Source organism: Simochromis diagramma, unplaced genomic scaffold (genome assembly GCF_900408965.1).
Source record: "Simochromis diagramma unplaced genomic scaffold, fSimDia1.1 OVJJ01000321.1, whole genome shotgun sequence".
Lineage (NCBI taxonomy): Eukaryota > Metazoa > Chordata > Actinopteri > Cichliformes > Cichlidae > Simochromis > Simochromis diagramma.
Genome location: NW_024386772.1, coordinates 893,171 through 912,559, shown reverse-complemented (window position 1 = coordinate 912,559; position 19,389 = coordinate 893,171). Strand labels below are relative to the sequence as shown.

General features: G+C 44.7%; 3 protein-coding genes across 10 annotated transcripts; 1 reads left to right on the top strand and 2 right to left on the bottom strand.

The window, feature by feature from the left end:
• Positions 1 to 503: 503 nt before the first annotated feature.
• Positions 504 to 2,914, bottom strand: eif1 (eukaryotic translation initiation factor 1). The gene is made up of 4 exons (XM_040041544.1): positions 2,740 to 2,914; positions 1,930 to 2,093; positions 1,732 to 1,833; positions 504 to 1,651 (listed from the first exon to the last, which is right to left on the bottom strand). The coding sequence occupies exons 1-4, from the start codon at positions 2,768 to 2,770 to the stop codon at positions 1,607 to 1,609; spliced, it is 342 nt and encodes a 113-aa protein (XP_039897478.1). The 5' UTR covers positions 2,771 to 2,914; the 3' UTR covers positions 504 to 1,606.
• A 1,599-nt stretch (positions 2,915 to 4,513) lies between these two features.
• On the bottom strand, positions 4,514 to 9,764 carry srsf2b (serine and arginine rich splicing factor 2b). Of its 6 annotated transcripts, XR_005697269.1 has the most exons (5): positions 8,313 to 9,764; positions 7,685 to 7,984; positions 7,456 to 7,519; positions 6,275 to 6,341; positions 4,514 to 4,706 (listed from the first exon to the last, which is right to left on the bottom strand). XR_005697269.1 is itself a non-coding variant. In XM_040041502.1 (3 exons), the coding sequence occupies exons 1-2, from the start codon at positions 8,669 to 8,671 to the stop codon at positions 7,687 to 7,689; spliced, it is 657 nt and encodes a 218-aa protein (XP_039897436.1). In that variant the 5' UTR covers positions 8,672 to 9,570; the 3' UTR covers positions 4,514 to 6,341; positions 7,685 to 7,686. The 6 variants fall into 6 exon arrangements, 3 of the variants coding, with proteins under 3 accessions (XP_039897436.1, XP_039897463.1, XP_039897452.1); XR_005697265.1 differs by having other exon boundaries at positions 4,514 to 6,341; XR_005697266.1 differs by lacking the exon at positions 7,456 to 7,519 and having other exon boundaries at positions 8,313 to 9,573.
• Positions 9,765 to 10,662: 898 nt separating this feature from the next.
• On the top strand, positions 10,663 to 19,319 carry mfsd11 (major facilitator superfamily domain containing 11). Of its 3 annotated transcripts, none has more exons than XM_040041490.1 (14): positions 10,663 to 10,939; positions 11,473 to 11,580; positions 11,662 to 11,717; positions 12,419 to 12,526; positions 12,610 to 12,689; positions 12,778 to 12,874; positions 13,388 to 13,446; positions 13,561 to 13,720; positions 15,422 to 15,465; positions 15,553 to 15,618; positions 15,784 to 15,909; positions 15,993 to 16,167; positions 16,505 to 16,640; positions 16,727 to 19,319. In XM_040041490.1, exons 2-14 carry the CDS (start codon positions 11,485 to 11,487, stop codon positions 16,886 to 16,888), a joined length of 1,365 nt encoding a protein of 454 aa, XP_039897424.1. In that variant the 5' UTR covers positions 10,663 to 10,939; positions 11,473 to 11,484; the 3' UTR covers positions 16,889 to 19,319. The 3 variants fall into 3 exon arrangements, with proteins under 3 accessions (XP_039897424.1, XP_039897409.1, XP_039897417.1); XM_040041475.1 differs by having other exon boundaries at positions 10,664 to 10,939; positions 11,393 to 11,580; XM_040041483.1 differs by having other exon boundaries at positions 10,664 to 10,979; positions 11,393 to 11,580.
• The last annotated feature ends 70 nt before the right edge of the window (positions 19,320 to 19,389 follow it).

Sequence of the window (19,389 nt, the reverse complement as noted above, 5' to 3'; positions counted from 1 at the left end):
TGCTGCTGGTGCAATAAGCTGTACGTTTTACGTCCAATGGATGATGATCTGATTAGTCGAATAATCGCAAAAATAATCGGTGACTAGTCGACTATCAAAATAATCGTTTGTGGCAGCCCTACAGTGTATACAAGTATGACTAGGTCATTGAATCAGTGTCTGTTGTGAGTCTCAAGTAAGTTGCCTGCAATGATATTTAAGGTCCAGCAGGTGTCAGTATGGAGCAAAACAGCAACAGTATCGATAAGAGTTTGGGGAAATGTGCTGAAACGCTTCACGAGGCCTCATCTACACATCACTAGCAAATATGCTTGTTTTTATTAAATACTTTGACACGAGTCTACTTTAAACAGCTGTGCAGTTACAGAAATAAAGCACCGAAGTAGCATTTAGTTTAGCATTAGTATTTTACACATTAAACATGTCCACAGATTTGTGTTCACCTCAGAGCTCAAATCTGCTGCAAACTGAAGTAGTAAAATCAACCACACATGACAGGCTTATCAACTGCAGAAATTTTATTGAACCAAATGTGGAACTTGCAAAACACTCTCCATCACAGTAGCACAGTGCGACCTGGCCATGGCTTTGTGTTCGTTTTAAACCATTATTATTTCAGCATCACTACATCTGAACTTGTTTATAAATTATTGCATTGCAGGAAATTAATAGATTCAAGTGTCCATAAACCACAGGTTCAGTACCAAATTTGCTGTGGGGGTGAACCAGAAAGCTGGTTGAGGACCAGAGCAGGAAACCCTCACTAATGAATCCCAAAAGAAATGAAACCAGCTTGGACTAAATTTCCCACCCTGGTGTAACTTTGCCATCTGATCACAGTGAACAGACTCCACCTTCCTTACAGGCCTCGCGTCAGTCAAAGTGTGATACTTGGATTGGCAAAGAGAAGAAAACGCACCCAACAAGAAGCCCAAATCTGCTGGATGGTGGTGAAGATGGTCACTTAAATGCTCTCCACTCAGATGGATGTAAACAATGGCAACTTATGAGGCAGGACGAGAGGTGGTAAAGATCTGGAGCTGGCCAACTACAGAAACCCCTTTCTGCTTTTAACAGACATCCTCAGCACCTCCTCCGACCTGCAAACACTGGGACCCTCCTGCACACCCAGCCCCCACCCCGTTCCCCATGACACCACTCGACTCCAAAATATGGAGACTCATCGTTTTATTGAAACACCTTAAGAGTACAAAACAAAAACGTTACATGAGACTGTGCCTCCGTACTGTGGCACGAGACCTAAAAAGAATTTTTTTTTTTTTTTAAAGGAAATAAACAAAAGGGACGAGGAGGTGGAAGTGTGTGGGAGGGTCATCACCACTCATCCCTGATGTTGTGTGGAGCTGCAGTGGTGTGTCTTTGTGAGAGCGAGCCTGCCCCCTGGTGTTGTAGGGGGGCGGTGGTGTTACAGAGTCCCATGTTTGTTTCAGAGGTAATTCACGTGTTAGCTAACAGGAGCTGGTGGGATTGCAAAGAGGGGAGGGGGGAGGAAGAGCAACAGCAGCACATAGGAGGGGGTAGAGATGTAGCGGGGTGGGGAGTTTAATGGCCTTTGAGGAGAGGGGGGGTGGGTCGAGAGCAGCTCCTAGAAGCCGTGGACTTTGAGCTGCTCCTCCTTGGCCAAGTCGATCTACAGAAGACAAAGGGATCCAATTACACTCGGCAACTTTGAGAACAAACATCAGGGGCAACATCTGGACGAACACCTACCTCAATGAGGAACTGGCAGATATTCTTGCGCTGGTCTCCCTGAAGCTGGATCACTTCACCATACTCTGGGTGCTCAATCACTGTCCCATTGCAGGCAAATTTCTGTGGAGACAAAAACATGTCAATCAGCAAAAACGCTGCAGCAGCAACAACCAGAACCACCTCCAAACTCAGAACAAAGCAGCGCTGTGGCTGTACCTTCTTGAAGGCCTTGACTAGCTTCTTCTTGTCATAGTCGGCAGAGATGCCCTGGACAGTGGTGAGGGTCTTCCTCCCGTTCCGCTGTTGGATTCTTATGTGGATGTAGTCCTCTGTCCCGGCTGGGAGGCGGTCATCACCCTTAGTTGCATCAGCAAAGGGGTCTGGAAAGAGCAGAACACAATGGAATTATGAACACATAAGGCTGGCAGCTCACCCAGCTTGTCTGACAATAATGTCTCACTGATTTACATACAGATTGGCTGTCCTGCTGCCAAATCCTGCCCGTGTTTACCACTGGGGGTTCATATTTCAAATTGAGAGCTGCACAGATGCAGCAGGTCGGGCTAGCAAGCTTTTAACCATTGCCAAATAACAGCAGAGTCATGGCAGGGTGACTTCAGCGGCACCACCGAGCCCGCGGTATATCACACCCGAGACATTTATCCGATTTTTTTACGCCACCAGTAAATGAACTCAAGAAGAAGAAAAAAAGGCGGCAAAGGTTTCTAAGAAAACAAATATGTAGCTCGAAGCGGCTTTTGGGCCTAATGGCGGCCGTTTTGACGTTAGCAAGGCCGCTAAACAGCGTTTTTCCACAAAGTTAACACATCCGGGCAGACATTTCCCATTTATTTTCTCCAGTTTCACGCTTTATTTTGATCGAATTAGTTAGGTAAAAAGCAGGTAAATGAAACTACGCCACAGGAAATAAGCCTCGGCCCCAAGCTGAAGCTGGACGTTAGCCCCGTGAGCTCTCGCCCTTCCCCCACCCTCTGCGACTGCTCTCTTCGATCAAAAACCACTCACCAAAAGTTTGGAGGTTCTGGATAGCGGACATACGATAAGATTTGCTTTCCTTTCGGATAATAACTTGGTCAGCTAGCGGTCCGTCGGCTGCTTTAGACTCTTTTGTTCGTGTCTTCTGAGGTTCTTGGGGACGACACACGGCTCGGCCTCGGCAGCTTTCACAAAATGGAGATCGCGTAAGGTTGGCAGTGCTGGAAAACAACCCTTTATAGCTCCGCCCCGAAACTGGCGTCAGCACGTCTTTGACGTAAGAACGGCACGTCGCAGGCAGCCACGCCCAGAACTCTTTCTCAACTTTACCGGAAGGGTGACGTCATGTCGTTAGATTTCAGTCAAATTGGCAACTGGAAAATTACAAATAAACATATAATTATATTTAAAAATGTATAGACACAGACACACACACAAATATATAATTCAAAAGTGGACATTGGTTGTACACAGATGTTTTGCTTTGGCAGCAACTTAAACAATTGAGTTAAATTAACTCACTTAACTTTAAAACATGAGGCAGTTGTGTTGAATACACCCAAGGTGCTTATATTAATCCAAGAGATGGCCAGGTTTTTTCAGTTTAGCTTAATAAATAAAATGATTTTTTACAGTTTTGAGTTCTAAAAACTTTAATCTTTCTCTCATACTTGTTGTGACTTGGTCGATTTTCCTTTGTTTTGTATCTTATTGTCATAGTTAATAAATAGAATTACATTTCTTAGATTATTTCAAGTTGTAGTGTTTTTATTATTCATTCATTAAAATTCTGATTATAATTTGTTCATTTAAAAATAAAATAAATAAATAAAGGATAACATAAGGTGCACTTAACTGATCTAAGAGCTGGGAAATCTACTCGACACAGGGGTGGGAAGTGAACTTAAACAAAACCTACATCAGCTCGGTCTCGTTTGGTTGGTTGTAACATTCGTATATGTTGTTTCTTTCACTCCGTCCATTGTTGTCTTTTTCTGTATGACTGGATAAATCCGACTACTGTGTCTCCCTCCTCGGAGTATAGATTCTCAGGTATTCAAGTTTGTGAATTTGTGAATGTAATACTTTGACCCTCCTTCCATACTTTCTCTCGTTTTACTTAAACTGCACTGAAATTCAAATTTTATTTTTTACAAAGTCAAAAAGGAGAAGATATCTAAAAGTCAGTAGTATAGTATCCTATAGTTCTTTGATCTAACACTCACTCAGCTGACACATCAGAGCCAACCTGTGGCTCAGTCACCTGTGAACAGGTGGACTGGAGGTGAGGATTGGCCTACTGTGCCCCTCCTTCATTTTTCCTCTCCTTCAGCCAACAGTAGTTTCTACCAGCATCCTGCTGAACAATCGCACTGGAGGTGGTCATTTACCCGCCCGGACTGATCCCATTTGAACAATTTACGATGATGTAAATGAATCCATCAACAATAGAGCCGTGTTAGTGCATTGTTCATGTTGAAAAGAAAAACATTTTAGACATACCTATTCCTTCATTAGTAACCCATCTATTTAAGAGATTTAGTCACAGTCCGTATTTCATGTTCCAGCTGCTGCAACTCTGGAATTTCCCAACTGTTGGGATGATGCTGGGACAAAATACCACACTTACAATAGTTACTTAAAATGTCTTGCAGTTTTTATCCAAGTCTTCGTCTTTGCTGTGCTGAAATTCACATCCATAACTTTGACTTGTTTGGATTCCTTTGGAAACTAAAACGACAGTGAGGATCACTCCTGTGTGAAATCTCCACACGTACAGCCGAATGATGAGAGGACAACTTTATACACAAAACATCAAATCTTTATTGAAAGTCACATTTGTGTACAAGAGAAAAACCGTGTCTTTGTACAGAAGCCGAGACTGAAGCAGTCGTTAGCGCCGCGGTCACAGGACCAATCAGGAGAACACGGACACGTCGGCGCAACACGCCACCTTAACAGCTAACCAGCAAAACTCAACTGCTACACAACTGCGCCTAGTGCACAAAGAAACACACGAGCAGGGTTAGCATTAAAAAAAGAACAAAGAGTCAGTGTGTGTCTGTCCTGAAAAGGTTGGAATAACCTGACAAACACTGAGCTGCACAAATGTCTAGTTTGTGGTTTTTTTTTAAATGCGGAAATTCAATGAAAAAGCTAAATAAACACACTGGAAATAAGAAGCTACAGTTCTACAGGGTAAAAGTGTTTCATGTCACTTTATCAGACAAGAAAAGCAGATGGAGGTGCGACAGAAAACAAATGGATGCTTAAAGTATAATTCTGGCGGATTTCCGTCACTTTTTCAGAGATTTGGGGATTTAAGGAGCAGCGCTGGACGGCCTGAGCTTCCCTGCAGCTTCTGAAGAAGCTCCCGATCCGTTCTTTCCTTTGGAACACTTAAAATGACTTGTGTGTGACTCGTATTTTCATTAAAGCTGTCTCATCAATATAAATGTTGATTTTGTTGATAAGTAAGGTAAAGTTTATTTATTAAGCGCTTTTCGCAGACAGGCAGTCACAAAGCGATGTACACGAAGGTTAAAATAAAGAAAACATTAAGTAATTTAAAAAAAAAGTAGTTTGTGTGTCGCTCAGGAGCTGCTGCAGCTTCCAGGAAACGCAGTAAAGGACTTCACCGTTTTCCTTCTGCTGATTTAAATCACTGTATTTCTTTAAGGTGAGCTCATCTGAGGTGTCACCTGCTGCGTGTAACAGCAGGCCACACCCCCACGCAGACTAAGTCCACATACAGCTGTGAACACAGCCATCTCTGGAATTGCATCAGGAAGTGAAACTGCCGAACCAAACACGCTGCGCTCGTCGTGGAAATGGACGCCGTCTTTCCACACTACACCAGGCTCCGTTCACAAAAACTGGAATTTTAACTCACAGACACTTTAAGCTGCTTAGTTTTGTGAGTCTTTGGTGTTTTGACAGTGAATTCAGATGCTGATTTAAAGAGCGATCACTGGACTGTGGTGGCTCTGACAGCAGCTCTGGGTTTGAATCTGGACCTGCAGGGAGCTCAGTGTTTGCTCAGGTATAAACGCTTTCCCGTAGCCCCACCCCCAAGAAGATCTACACATAAATTATCCTTTAAGCATTATTTTGTGGGCCTGTATCACAAAGGGAGATTACAGCTAATTTCAAGCTTAAATTAGGTTTTCTGTTATCATAAAGGACAGTTTGGACACAAAGGACAGACCTTTGTGTCCAAACTCAACTAAAAACATCAGATGTATTATTATAGAAGGTTTATTAATATTAGAAACTGAGGCGATTCACCCATCAGGCCTTTAACACAGAGTTTTCTCAGCAATAATAGTACACAGTTCATCAGTTCACACATGTGACTGTATTGCAGTTATGACACCTTTGTGATACAGGCCAGAGAGGAGATGATAATATGAGAGGAGTGGAACATTCTATCTTATGAGCTTTCATTTTTAAATCCAGGTCTGAACACACCATTTAAACTGTAATCAGGACATGAAAAGGAAACAAAATCACAATAAATCAGCGAAAAAAAGGAAATGAACCAAAGCACGGAAGACAAAATAACCTTTCACAGCTGGACTCTGGTGCTTGCGTGGGAGCCGGTCCGGGAGGTCACACGTCTTTAACCGAAACTGTGAATCAAAGAAACGTCAGGAATAAAAGTTAAAGAAAGTACCAGCTGACACAGAAAGAAGCATTTTATACGAGGCTTATCAGAAACGTGCAAATTTACACGTAAAATCCAGATCACTGGAGCAGAGATCGTGATCGCCTTCTGTTCATCGAACTCTCATTTTACTCTCTGGCTGTGATCACGCAGAATATTTGGCGACTTATTTTAGGGTTAGCTACTTTATGCCCATCTGAGAAAAACACAACACACATGTGGAGGAAGCCCTTGCTCTTATTTTGAAAGTTCGGCAGCTGCTTGTGGACCAGCGCGCTGTCGTTGTTGCTCAGCTGCATGAGCTCTGAATATTCTGGACTGGTTTGGACCACAGCAGCTGGTTTTACTCCTTCTTGCAGGCAGCTGGAACCAGCTGGCTCTGGTGCTTCACATCTCATTTTACTTCCCTGCAGGACGTCCTGCTCAGGCCGCTATCTCGAGCTCTGCAAACTTCAATGGCACCGCTTCAGACCACAGCTGCTGTTACCTAATTCTTCTTCTGCTCAAACAAAACCTGCAGCAGCTGGAAAATCATCGAGCTCTCTGAGTCTGCAGAGGACGATGAGGACTGCCAGCAACAGGAGAGGATGGACGGGTTAACGAGCGTCCACAGGAGCCGATTATTGCTTTATTATGCATGGCATGAAGTTCAGGTCACAAGTGTGGCGCAGTTCATTTTGCAAGCACAAGCATGCGTCGCCTGCACAGCTAAGTGTTTGAAGTATCTGCGCAGGAGTAAAACATGAATACTACGGCAGAAGGCGTGGGCGTGCGCACCGTCAAGTACAAACATCTGACTCTCCAGCAAGACCCTGAATGTGTGGATGAGCACACGAACTTTCAAAATAAGAGCAAGAGTCACCAGATACACCTGGAGAGGCCAGCTCATGTAAAGTCACCCTTCTCTATCTAATGTGCACAAATTCAAATGAGGTGGAGCTAACAGGAAGTGATGCAACCCTTCGAGCACCACAAACCGCCACTCCTTTGTGCGCAGTCAGAACAGCAGACACACATACCTCAACACCACCAAACCAACACTGACTGCCTCCACCCTGTTGCTGCAGCTCGCCACACACCTTGTACCTGCTCATTCTGCCTCAGCTCAGCTCAAACACCACCTTAGCAAACAGGATACCGCAGCTTGGGGAGGAGAGAATTCCACATTTTGTTTTTTTAAATGCACAACTTCTATTACTGAAAAGTTTAGAAACTTTTGTTAGACTGGGAAAAAAAAAAATCCCCTGCTGATCATCTGAGGGAAAAATGTGTGTATCTAATAAAATGGCCGCTAACGTTTAAACTCACCTCTACGAGGTTTCATTTCCATTTTCTGCTGCTGACTTTGGCTGGCTTTTAGATCTCGACCTGGACCCTCTCTTGGAGGAAGGGGTGCGGCTTCTGGACCTGGACCTGGATCTGGACCTGGACCGGGACCTAGACCTGGAAGGAGAGCGCGCCTTGGTCTTCTTGGTCCTGGGAGAGCGGGACTTGGACCTGGAGTAGGACCGGGACCTGGATCTGCTGTAGCGGGACCGGCTTCGAGAAGGCGTGCGGCTCCTGCTGCGGGATCTGCTCCGTCTCCTGCGTCTCGGGCTGGGGGAACAGCTGGATACATTCAGTGGGTTGAGTTACAGTCAAAGAAAAAACAGCTGGATCTGAACTGAGGAGAACATGAGCTGCAGGGCTGGAGCTACAGTGAGCAGAGCTGGCAGTCAGGAGCCATCTGGTTCTCCTGGTTAGCTCTGAGCCTCCAATCAGCTGGTCTGAAGAAAACTTCCGGTCTTTATTTTAATCAAATAACTCATAAATCTCTGGATAATTAAATGCAATCATTGATAAATGGTGGAGTCTTAATCACAGTGTTGTGGGGAAAGTAAATGATCCACATTCAGTCACGCTCGCTCTGCACACCAGAGATCCGGCCTCTCCTTACCTTCTGCTCCGCCGTCCGCTGTACCTCCGGCTCGGTCCTCCTCCTCGCCGTCCTCCGCCGTAATGGGAGTCGGGGGGTCTGCCGTACCGGGCCATCTGGACCCGCAGCTCCCGCCCGTCCAGCAGCGCGCCGTCCATGGCGTCCATCGCGTCTTCGGCGTCCCGTTTGTCGTGGAACCGAACAAACGCGAAGCCCCGGCTTTCCTTGGTGTAGCGGTCTCGCGGGATGTAGACGTCCCCTACCCGGCCGTACTTCTCAAACACCCGGCGGAGGGCTTCGGGAGAGGTCCGGTACGTTAGATTGTCCACTTTGAGGGAAGTCATGCCGTCGACGTCCGGCGGAGGCCTGCCGTAACTCATGCTGCCTGGCGCGAGAGGCCCGGGAAGCTCCAAGAACAGTCCGGAAAGTAACACAGATTGCGCCTGCGCGGCTCAAAACGCTACGCAGAGACAGAACGGAGCGATTTAAGCAGAATCTCGCGGATCTGGCTCAGTTTACTGCCGCCAAAAGCACAGAGCACGCCACAAATTTCTCCGAACCGCGCCGAGCCAGCAGCGACTAGAGCTTCTTCTTCCACGCGGAAAACAAACGGAGTGTAATCCGCTCCCGAGCGCCGCGGTGCGGTGATTGCAGTCTTTACACTAAACACGAGGAAACAAAACAAGATGTTTTTATTGGGTCATTCTACGATGTTATGTTCTCTCTGATAACTTAACAACCCTTTTAGTGGAAAGTGACTTTACATTGACCATGTTGTGGATCAATGCGCACGTACACCACACTTGGTGTTCTTCTGTTTAGAACATTACCACTTAACAATGAATTGCTAGTGCTAAATACTGTCCCACTCATCACTCTGAAAATGACGCATGCACCAAACATACATTTTTTATGTAGTGAATTATGTTGTTGAAAATTTGATTTCAAACTGTTGTCTAAAACACAAAATAATTCCTGAGAACTTCCAGAATGGCATTTTCTCTTATCCCAGCTTCCAGAAAAGCAAAGTGCATAAAAAATAACAAAATAAGTTAAAGTTCACCTTTAATTGTGTAGATATCTCTCTTATAACGGTTTATCAACATCTTTTATATAACAGTAATCACAGGCTGTAAGTATCCCACAACATACATGCAGCCCTGTTACTGAAGCCTGTAAAGAAGAAACAAAACAGTGAGACTACAAAGTCCTGCGCTGACACCAGACGTAACCCAGAGACAGTCCTCTTTGATATATATTAGTTACAACATTTATATGTATATTTATTACTTTTGTAATAGTTTGAACTAATATAATAAATTGTGTATTTGAGCAAAAATTAAAAAAATTAACAACCCTAAAATTAATGAATACAAAAGCCAGTGTAACTATTGAGAAGTTGGGCTAGGTGCATTTTGAAAGTGTCTGACTCTGATAACAATGTCATTAAAACTGTTTCATTAAAAAAAAAACAAAAAAAAAAAAAACTTAGTTTTGATGGATATAACTTTTTTTTTAGTCATCTTGTGTGTGGAAGAAGGTCTGGTTTCTTCACTTATTTTCTCCTTTTGGCAATTTTCACATTCATAAATGTAAATTTCTAAACAGAAAACCTTATTTCCTCACCTTTATGATGGAATTCCACAACTTTAATTTAATAAGCCCTAATGAAATTATGTTTTAACACTATCAGACTTCTAATTAAAGACACAGTTAGAACTTCACTAAACTAAATATTAGTTCATTCATTCATGCTTGATACAAAAGCTTCTTCAGTTTTTGCTATTTTCCTCTTGTTTTCTGCTCCCACACTTGTCTCTTTTGTGTTTAAGCTCTGATAAGTATGACTGTATCGTATTTATTTTAAGTTAATGAGTTTGTACTTTGTTCTTTCTTCGAATAAAGATCTATATTAAAAAATTAAAACAACAACAACCACAAAAACTCAGAAGCGCGGTTAGCCCACAGCAGAAGCTTACCTGTGTGTAGAAAAAGCAGTAGGTGCTGATGATGCCACACCTTCAACCGCCACAACCTACTGCTGGCTTCATGCCCCAAATCAAGATGGCGGATGTCATAAACTGGACAATGTGATGTCCACGTTGCAAACATACAGTTTTTACGTGCGTGCGTGTGTGTGCGTGCGTGTGTGTGAGAAAAATAATATATGTATAAATATAAGTATTTTACGAACATTTTATTCTACAGCTCCTCAGACGCCTAATCATTCTTCTGGACGAACTCGAGAGCTCCCCTACAGAACAGGAAACCCAGACGGTTTAAATATAATAGATGTAATATTAAAAAAATTAAAACGGAAACGGAAACCAAGAGAAACGCCTAGCTCGCGGGTTGCGTGAGTTTCTTTCTGCGCATGTGCAAGTTTTTAGCCGTTTCCTTATAGCAGCGCCTGTTAGCCTGTCAGCTGATTTCACTCACATGACTCTCGTTTTAGTTTCAGGTCAGTCCTGTTTATCGGTGCTGTGAAAGAGCTCCGGGAACCAGCTTTCCACGGCGGAAACATGGTGTTAAAGTTGGTTTAGGATCCGAACGGTGATAATAAATGGCTGCGGGGGTTCCCACGAAGAGTTGACCGACTGAGTGAGGAGAAAAGCGGGCAGGTTAGCTCAGCAGCGTCGGCAGATTTGGTGAGCTGATCACGGCTGATTTTCCGGGCACAACTGCTCTGTAAGCGTGACACTTAAAAAACTAAAAATAGTCTGTTGTCATTGGAAATAGTCTGGAGCATTTCCGCATTATGCATTTCTAGCAACGAGCAGCAGACCGAATCTCGTTTAGAAATGTCTAAATTAAACGCTCTTTCCTATAAAATCAGATGGCACACAAGTGAGAGCACAGAGCTGTGTTCATTCACCCCAGACTGTCTTCTTTATAATTCGGCGTACATCACATCAATCACACTACACTGCTTTGAAGGCAGTGTTGCTTTTTATCTTAATTCTTTATCAAACAAACGCAGAAAATGGGTGTTTGCGGTAAAACAGGCGGAATTTAAACGTCGCTTAGTTTTATTGCTGTTGACTGATTAAAGCTTCTTAGAGACATATTCTGACATGTACTTCCTTTGTTTCTATTCTCAGATGAGCTCTTCACACCAACAGTAGATTATTATTATTATTATTATTATTATTATTGGTTTTTACTTCCTCTGGGAGTTCAGATAACCTCCAGAATGAGTCCAGAAGGGAAGAAGCTTTTAAACATCATCATCCTCGGCTTCGGCTTTATGTTCATGTTCACAGCCTTTCAGACATGTGGCAATATAGAGGTAAGTTTGTCACTGACCGCACTTCTGTCAAAATTAAGTAAACTTTACATCTTATAAGTCATTTTTTCTTTATCTTAACAGCAAACAGTGATCAAGAGCTTCAACAGCACCGAGTTCCACGGGAGCGGATACACGAGGTAAACAAGTGTCGACTGGTGGCACTTTCTCAAATCGAATCAGTCGCGGCCAGAAAGCGCTGAGGGGTTAATTCAATCTAAGGTTAATCTTATTGAACCGTCAGAGTTTTCAGGAACCTTCCAGAAACCAGAAAGTGAGGAGACCATAATCACCGTCGATTATTTAAAGCTTCCAGCTGATTTTCAGCAGTGAAAAGACGTCACATTAAAGTTTAAAACGGAGACATTTCACTGTTGTTGTTGTTTTAAATCTCTACTCATTTCAATCCGGTGCCAGCAGCAGAAAAAAACAGAAGCGTTCAGATGTCTGCAGAAGGCTCAAAAGACAACTTTCACCAAAAAAAACAAGCTAATGAAGGAAGCTGTTAACTACCAACCATGTGATTACAACCACATTTCCCATGATGCCGTATGAGTGGATCAAGCAGATCATCCGGAGTTTGTCAGTGTTCTGTGACCAAAGAGTTCAAGAGCATTTAACTGAAGTAGAGGGCTTCGTTAGTACATAACGTTAACAGAGGCACAGCCTTGAAAACAGCTGATTGGTGGAAAGCGCTGCAAGGCCGTCAGCAGGAACCTAAACCGCTCGTTTTTCTTCTGTTGGTGGTTGTAAAGTTTGGTTTTGTGCACTTTGCGTGGCTTCAAATTTTAAAAATCCATCAATTAAAGCAAGGTGCCTGACTGTGCTCTACCTCTCGCAGCATGGCCATCATCTATGGCGTTTTCTCTGCATCCAACCTCATCGCCCCGTCGGTGGTGGCGGTCATCGGGCCCCAGCTCTCCATGTTCTTCAGCGGGCTTTTGTACAGGTACCTGCACACTCGCATCCACTCTTTTCCACCCCTTCAATAGAAAACAAACCTCCTAATTCATGCACTGTCGTCTTCCACAGCCTGTACATCGCCATGTTCATCTACCCCTACACCTGGAGCTTCTACACGGCGTCCGTGCTGGTTGGAATAGCAGCAGCAGGTAAAGCAGCAGCATCCCTCTAGCCCTGATATTTGGAAAAGAAGCTTGGTCTGTGCACATATCTGACATTTTGATTTCTGCACTCTAGTGCTGTGGACAGCTCAGGGGAACGTCCTCACCATCAACTCCACGGACAGCACCATTGGAAGAAACAGTGGTATATTCTGGGCGCTGCTGCAGTTCAGGTAAACCTTCAGGAGTACATAGTCAGGATATAAGCTTCAGTGACCCCTATGTTGTCCCCAGTTCGGTCTAACAGCCAAACCACTGCCATACTTCCCCATAAACCTCAGAACGTTTCAGATTCTGCTCAATGACCACGTCAGCAGGCAGACCATAGACTGTATATAAAAGATGGATGTAGGTTTGGGGTCTTCCTGATGGCCAGTCGGGGGCGACTGTTGTGCCTGTAATAAGAAATCTGATTGGATATAAGCCTTACTGTCACTATGAACAGGTCAGAGGTCACCCAGCTGTACGGGAACCACGGTAACGATGGCGAGCTTTATGGCAGAGCATGTTCAGTGCAGCAGGCTGGTAAATATGATACTGTGGTGCTCGTGAACAGCTCTCACCGTGAGTGGCTCACGTGAACAGGAACGGTGGATTCTGAAACTCATGACGCTCTGTGGGAAGTTCAGTCACATGATGATTTCTGTGCACGCCTTTTTAAATATCCTCCCTCCCTCTCTCTGCAGCTTGTTCTTTGGAAACCTCTACATCTACTGCGCCTGGCACGGACACGTCCACATCACAGGTCTGAATCCAGCCGTTTTCTTTGAGCTCTCTGCCTCACACGGCGCTTTTTATAGCATTAACTTCCTGTGTGGTCGTCTCATGAAAAGCGTCTGACTCATGCTGTTCCTCTCAGACAAGGACCGGCGGACGGTGTTCATCTCTCTGACGGTGATAAGCCTGGTCGGCTGCTTCCTCTTCTTCCTCCTCAGGAAGCCTGATTCTGAATGCTCTTCCTCTGCTGAGGCGACTGAGCCGCTGCTGCAGGAGGAACCCTGCGACAACACCGCAACCAGGTGAGCACTCAGGTGACATTATGGTTTGTGTCTGTGTACGCAGAGGCGTGTGCGGCCTCGTGGGTCAGACGCTGATTGGATGGAACAGGACGAGGAGCAACAACAGAGCAAAAAAAACCCAAAAAACGCTCAAAGATCATGAGAGACTGCACACGCCGCTGCAGCGGGACTCTCGTTGTTTCAACCATCAGCTCTGTTAGAGCGCCTCTTCACTGCCCCCTGCTGACAGAAAACAGCTACAACATGCAGACTGTGGTCTGCAGGCGTAGGGCCATCGCTCAAGAATGGAACGATGTCATTTGGGTGACTGAGTTCAGGAAAAGATGGAGATGTCTCTGCGTGTTGCTTTTTGTTATTAAAGACCTGGAAATGATGCATTTCAACAAAATTCAGTTTTATTTTAAATAATTCTGCTTTTTAAGACTTTATTGTGACAGAACGGTGGACAGGCGGCAGGGAAAGACGCGCAGGAACACGGTTTCTTTTTCGTTTCTTTTTCACTATGACCTACTTCGACTTCCTGGTACCAGGATTTTTTTTTTTTATAATGCCTGCTCGGCCACTGATTGGTCGGGGAGGGACGTGACTAGAGGAGTCATCAGTGGGGCCATCAAAGCTCCATTTTTAAAAAAAAGAAAAAAAAATCCAGCAGTGAAGGAAGTGTGTGCACGCGCCGCCCGCCGCCTTCGTGGGCTCTCGTGTTTCATCCTGGGAAAAAGCTGCAGAGCGAGCAGCAGGTGGACCCTTACCTCGATGTCCTCCATTGTTGCTCGTGTCTCAGTGAAAGGAGGGCACAGGACCTTCTGCCCGCTTTGCCTTTATGACCCAGTTGGAATGGAAAATGAGTGAAATGCAATAGAGCTGAGTCGAGTAGATGCTAGCGGGAAATGACCCCGTGTGGATTCAGACCCCACCTCTGCATCAGCCTCACCTGCTCCACCCGGCGAGCGTTCACGTGTTTACGGCTGCTACAGAAACACACGAGATAAAATATTTCCCGATGTTACACGCACTGAAAAATATATGGAAGCTTTGAGCGTTTTCACTGCTGTCGTTGTGGTTTAAAACACAAACAGGCTGTGATGTGGAGTGGGCAGGTCCGACTGTGAAACTGCAAGCTCATTGGCTCATCACTGTCCAATCACACAGATTGGCTGCATGTTCAAACACGGCCTGGGATGGCTTCACTTCACTTACACACAAAGCTTTGATCTCAAACAGTGAAATGATTCATCATTTAAAGAAAATGAGAAAAATGAGGGCACGGAAACTTTTTCTCAGTCATTAATAATTCAGGTGATCAGTGTGCTGCGTGAGTTACAAGTACATTCAAAATTAAAATTGAGATGCGTTTTAAATAAGATCTCCGTGTATTATGGGAAGTAGATTGGGAATGTTCAGGAAAACTCTTTTTCTTTTTCCCCTTAAAAGCCGGATGGGTGCCGTGGTTCTCTGGTCCACGGGAGGAAGGATGATTATTTCAGAGGGACTGTGGAAATGAGACAGGCGACCTTTAACTGTAAACACCATCCTTTGTGGTCTTTTGTGCATTTCTTGGGACACCGTCTCTGGGATACCAAGGCGGCTCAGGAAGGAGGGCCCAAATATAAATATGAACCTTAGAAGGTCGAGGGGCCGAAACTTTCACGGTGACTGTTTAAATGAGCATGATGGACCTCCCCCTCTCTCTCCTCTCTGCAGCTCGGGATGCTCTCACCTCTGCTCTCAGGCGCTCGACGCGTTTGGTGAGTTTCTGAAAAAATACCCTCGGTTTCTCGCCTGTAGCTGAAACGTCCCGAGCGGCGTGTTAACTTCTGCCGTCCTGTCTGCAGTCAAAGCGTGTAAGCTGTTCATCACCAGAGAAATGCTGCTGCTGGGCGTCTCCATCGGATACACAGGTGGGTGGAGCCGAGCTGGGCGAGGAGAGGACAGTCTCCTCCTTTAAGTCACAATCAGATGTGTGTTATGAAAATAACTGAATGCAAAAAAGCTGCTCAGTGCACATTTAAACACGACTGATACTGAAGCCCCTCAAACTGACCTGATGCCTGCGGCTCCGTCAGGTTTGGAGCTGACCTTCTACAGCGGCGTGTACGGCACGTGCATTGGCGCCATGATGAGGTTCGGCCAGGATGCGAAGAGTTTGATCGGGATCTCTGGGATCTGCATCGGCGTGGGCGAGATATTAGGTGAGTCATCTTCATTCGTCTGAAGGGAAAACGCCGCAGGGCGAGAACAAGGAGACGAGCTGAGTGTCGCGTCTCTCCGTCAGGTGGTAGCGTGTTCGGGATACTGAACAAACGCATCGGCTTTGGGAGGAACCCCATCGTTCTGCTCGGGTTCGTCACCCACGTCATCGCCTTCTACCTGATTTTCCTCAACATCGCCAGCGACGCTCCGCTGGCCCCGGAAGAAGGAACAGATCTGGAGGCCTTCATCACCCCCAGGTAAAGAAAAATCACGTGAGGCGCTGAGGTGTGAGTCATAACGACAAAATTGACTTTTAAAAAAGTTATTTGTTATCAAACTAATAAAAAAGGAGAGATGTTGATGGAAAAAATATAAAAAGGTTTTAATATATGATTATTAATAAATGTGTGTGCATTTAAAATAAAATCGAAATGACTGAAATAATGCAAATGAATGGTTGTTACCTTTTCACAATAAAAGCCTTGTTCTCTTTCCCCGGAGCCTCCGTTACGAGCCCTGACTGTGTTCATCTTTGGTTTTCTAAACTTATTTAAACGATGCTGTCGGGTTAACGTTACCATTTGTGTGCCTCAGCGTGGGCGTGGCCTTGTTCTGCAGCTTCCTGCTCGGTCTGGGTGACAGCTGCTTCAACACGCAGCTCCTCAGCATCATCGGCTTCATGTTCCACGACAACAGCGCCCCCGCCTTTGCCGTCTTCAAGTTCATCCAGGTGACACAAACGCTGAACAGGAGAGTGTATTGTTTTACAGCTGAGTTTTATTTTGAATTAACCTGTGTTTGTCATTTCCTGTGCAGTCCATCATGGCCGCTCTGGCCTTCTACTACAGTAACTACCTGCTGTTGCACTGGCAGCTGCTCATCCTGGTCCTGGTGGGGTTTCTGGGCACGATAACCTTCTTTAAGGTGGAGCACATGGCCAGCTCCAGCAGGCGGCAGTCGGACTACGACAGTATCTGAGCCGGGCCGGATGACGAGGGCACAGCTGGAGTTTTTTCACTCTCCACTGCTGGAAAGGAAAAAAACCTCGCCCAGGGACGACCGGCCCACAGACTGATGCTAGCTGTGGTACATTTAGATTCTGAACCCGGGACCAAACGCTCCTCCTGATCTCAGCATTTACCCAATTAAATCAAACGGCATGTGTGACGGTGGTGTGCACGCCTCATATACCTCGTTTAGTTTCATAACCAGACTCCTCCTTCTTGTGCACTCGGTCTGTAAATAAACTCTATTCAAGGCAAAGAGAGTAATAATCCCACTGCTCGTGTTGGCGTCACGCTGTTAGTCCTCCTTCAGTGCACCAACTTCCATCTTGACAACAAATTCTGTGAAAAGCCCTCGGTCATCTGTTAGAAACATACAGGACAGCTCCACGGAAACCACACCCACCTGAGGGGGAAAAATGGCGTCCAGATCACTGAGCAGTTTTAAAAGGTTAAACATATTTGTAGGGTTTTTTCTGGACTTGTTGACAAGAAGAAAAAGGTTTAAGTTAAACTTCTATACTCTATCTGCACAAATCCAGCTCTGGTTACCGCCAAATACTGAAGGGTTGTCACTCATGGGTTCCTTACGTGTCTCATAAATACTTTTCTTCCTTCTGATGTTGGAGTGAAGCGGTCACAGACTGCGATTCACGCCACATGAGGCAGTTTTACTGTTCTCGGCTGTTCGGCTTTAAAATCAAGCCGTTTTTATTTAAAGAGAAACCAAAAAGAAGTCTCTTCTTCTGGTGTCAGATCCACGTTCACCCCTCGTCTTCTGTTCTTTTACACGACTGGTTTCGCCGTAATGAGATCCGTGTCGTCAAAGTGCATCTCTGCGGTCCAGGAAGCAACTCTTAATCAGGCGTGGCTGACGGCGCTCGGCTCAGACTGCAGAGCAGACGATGTTCTGTTCGTGCCTCTAAGGACAGGAAAAAGTTTTTTGTTTTGTTTTTTTCTTTCTCATCTTTGCTGCTTTTCTCACCTCTTCGTGTTTAACAAAAAGAAAATAAAGTCAGGGTTTTTTGGGGGTTTTTTTGGGGGTTTTTTCTGCGCTGATGGTGGCGGACAGAGTTGAAGCTACACAGACTTTGACCTGAAGGGGCGTCTCAGTGATTGGGTATCTCTAACATTTGGTGGCTCACACGGGTAGGTGTCTACAGTAAAAAGAGAGGGAAAAGTGCTTGTTCCTACAAATCCCATAATGCAACATCCACTGAACTGTTTTTTCCCTTCCTCTTAAAGGCACCCTGTGCAGTTTTTGCCCACTAGGGGGTGCTATTTGACTTAGTTTGAATCACTTTTGGTAAACGTGACGATGGAGGTGCCACCAAAAACATGAGAAACAATCATGGGGAGATATCCAGGGTTTTCCTGCATATAGGGGTGAAAAATCTGTCCTTCCACTAAAAGAAAATCACCAAAACTGATTGTTTTTAACAGCTTTTACTCTAGAAATACTCTTTAAAAAAAAATGAAATGGCCAATAATAAGAGGACATGCACTTATTAATGTGATCTAAGGAAATGCAGACTTTTTACACTGACTGTACGTAGACTGGTCATGCCTACATGTGCAGCTCACTTCCTTAAACCACATTTTAACTCAACCAAATGAACTTCAAAATTTCCCCATTTAATGTTAATGATCGGGATTAAAAATATGATTAAACTAAAAGAACACAAATATAACAAACTGTGCCCTCGTTCATCTTTCTGCTCGTCATCTGACTCCCCTCTGCCCGTCTTGAACTGAACTTAATCGTTCCTTTGGTTCAGGTTTAGTCAAATGATAAATTCTTGTTTAAAAATAGTTAAAGTGCCACAAAATGAGTCGAAGCAGTTGTGATGTTCTGTTAGATGGTGCAGTGAGTTGGTATAGCCTTTAACCAGTTAAATCATCATGATATATTCTCACTTATGATGGTGGACTGTAGCTCAACACGTGAAAACACTGCCACCTAGTGGCTGCAGCGTGCACAGGGTAATCACAGAAGGTATCTTTATTGAGGTCAAGCCTCTCTGGGCTGCTGCTCAGTGCAGATTCACAGTTTCACTCTCTGGTTTAAACTGATGTGACGCCAAACAGACACAACGTGACATTTGAGCCTGAATGCTTTTTGTAATGTTGCCATGGTGACGAGGAGCAACATCAGACATGCTGTAGTTTCTTTTTTTTCTGTTCCAAGTGTCAAACAACGAATGGCCGTACACTATTGTAGTTAATTTATTGCTGGGAGTCGGGTTTGCTCAACTTTGGTTCATGTTGCTACTGCAGTGAACGCAATCAAAGGATAAATAAGGGAAATGTACCAAGATGATGATTTTATACTTGAATGTAATTAAAAATGACACCCAAACTTCTGCCTGCATGTTTTTCTTGTCAATAAAATACTGTTTTCTGCATTCATTGTGTTTACATGGAGAGCTCCACAGCTTTAAGGACGGAAACACGAGATGATCTGAACAGAGCTGT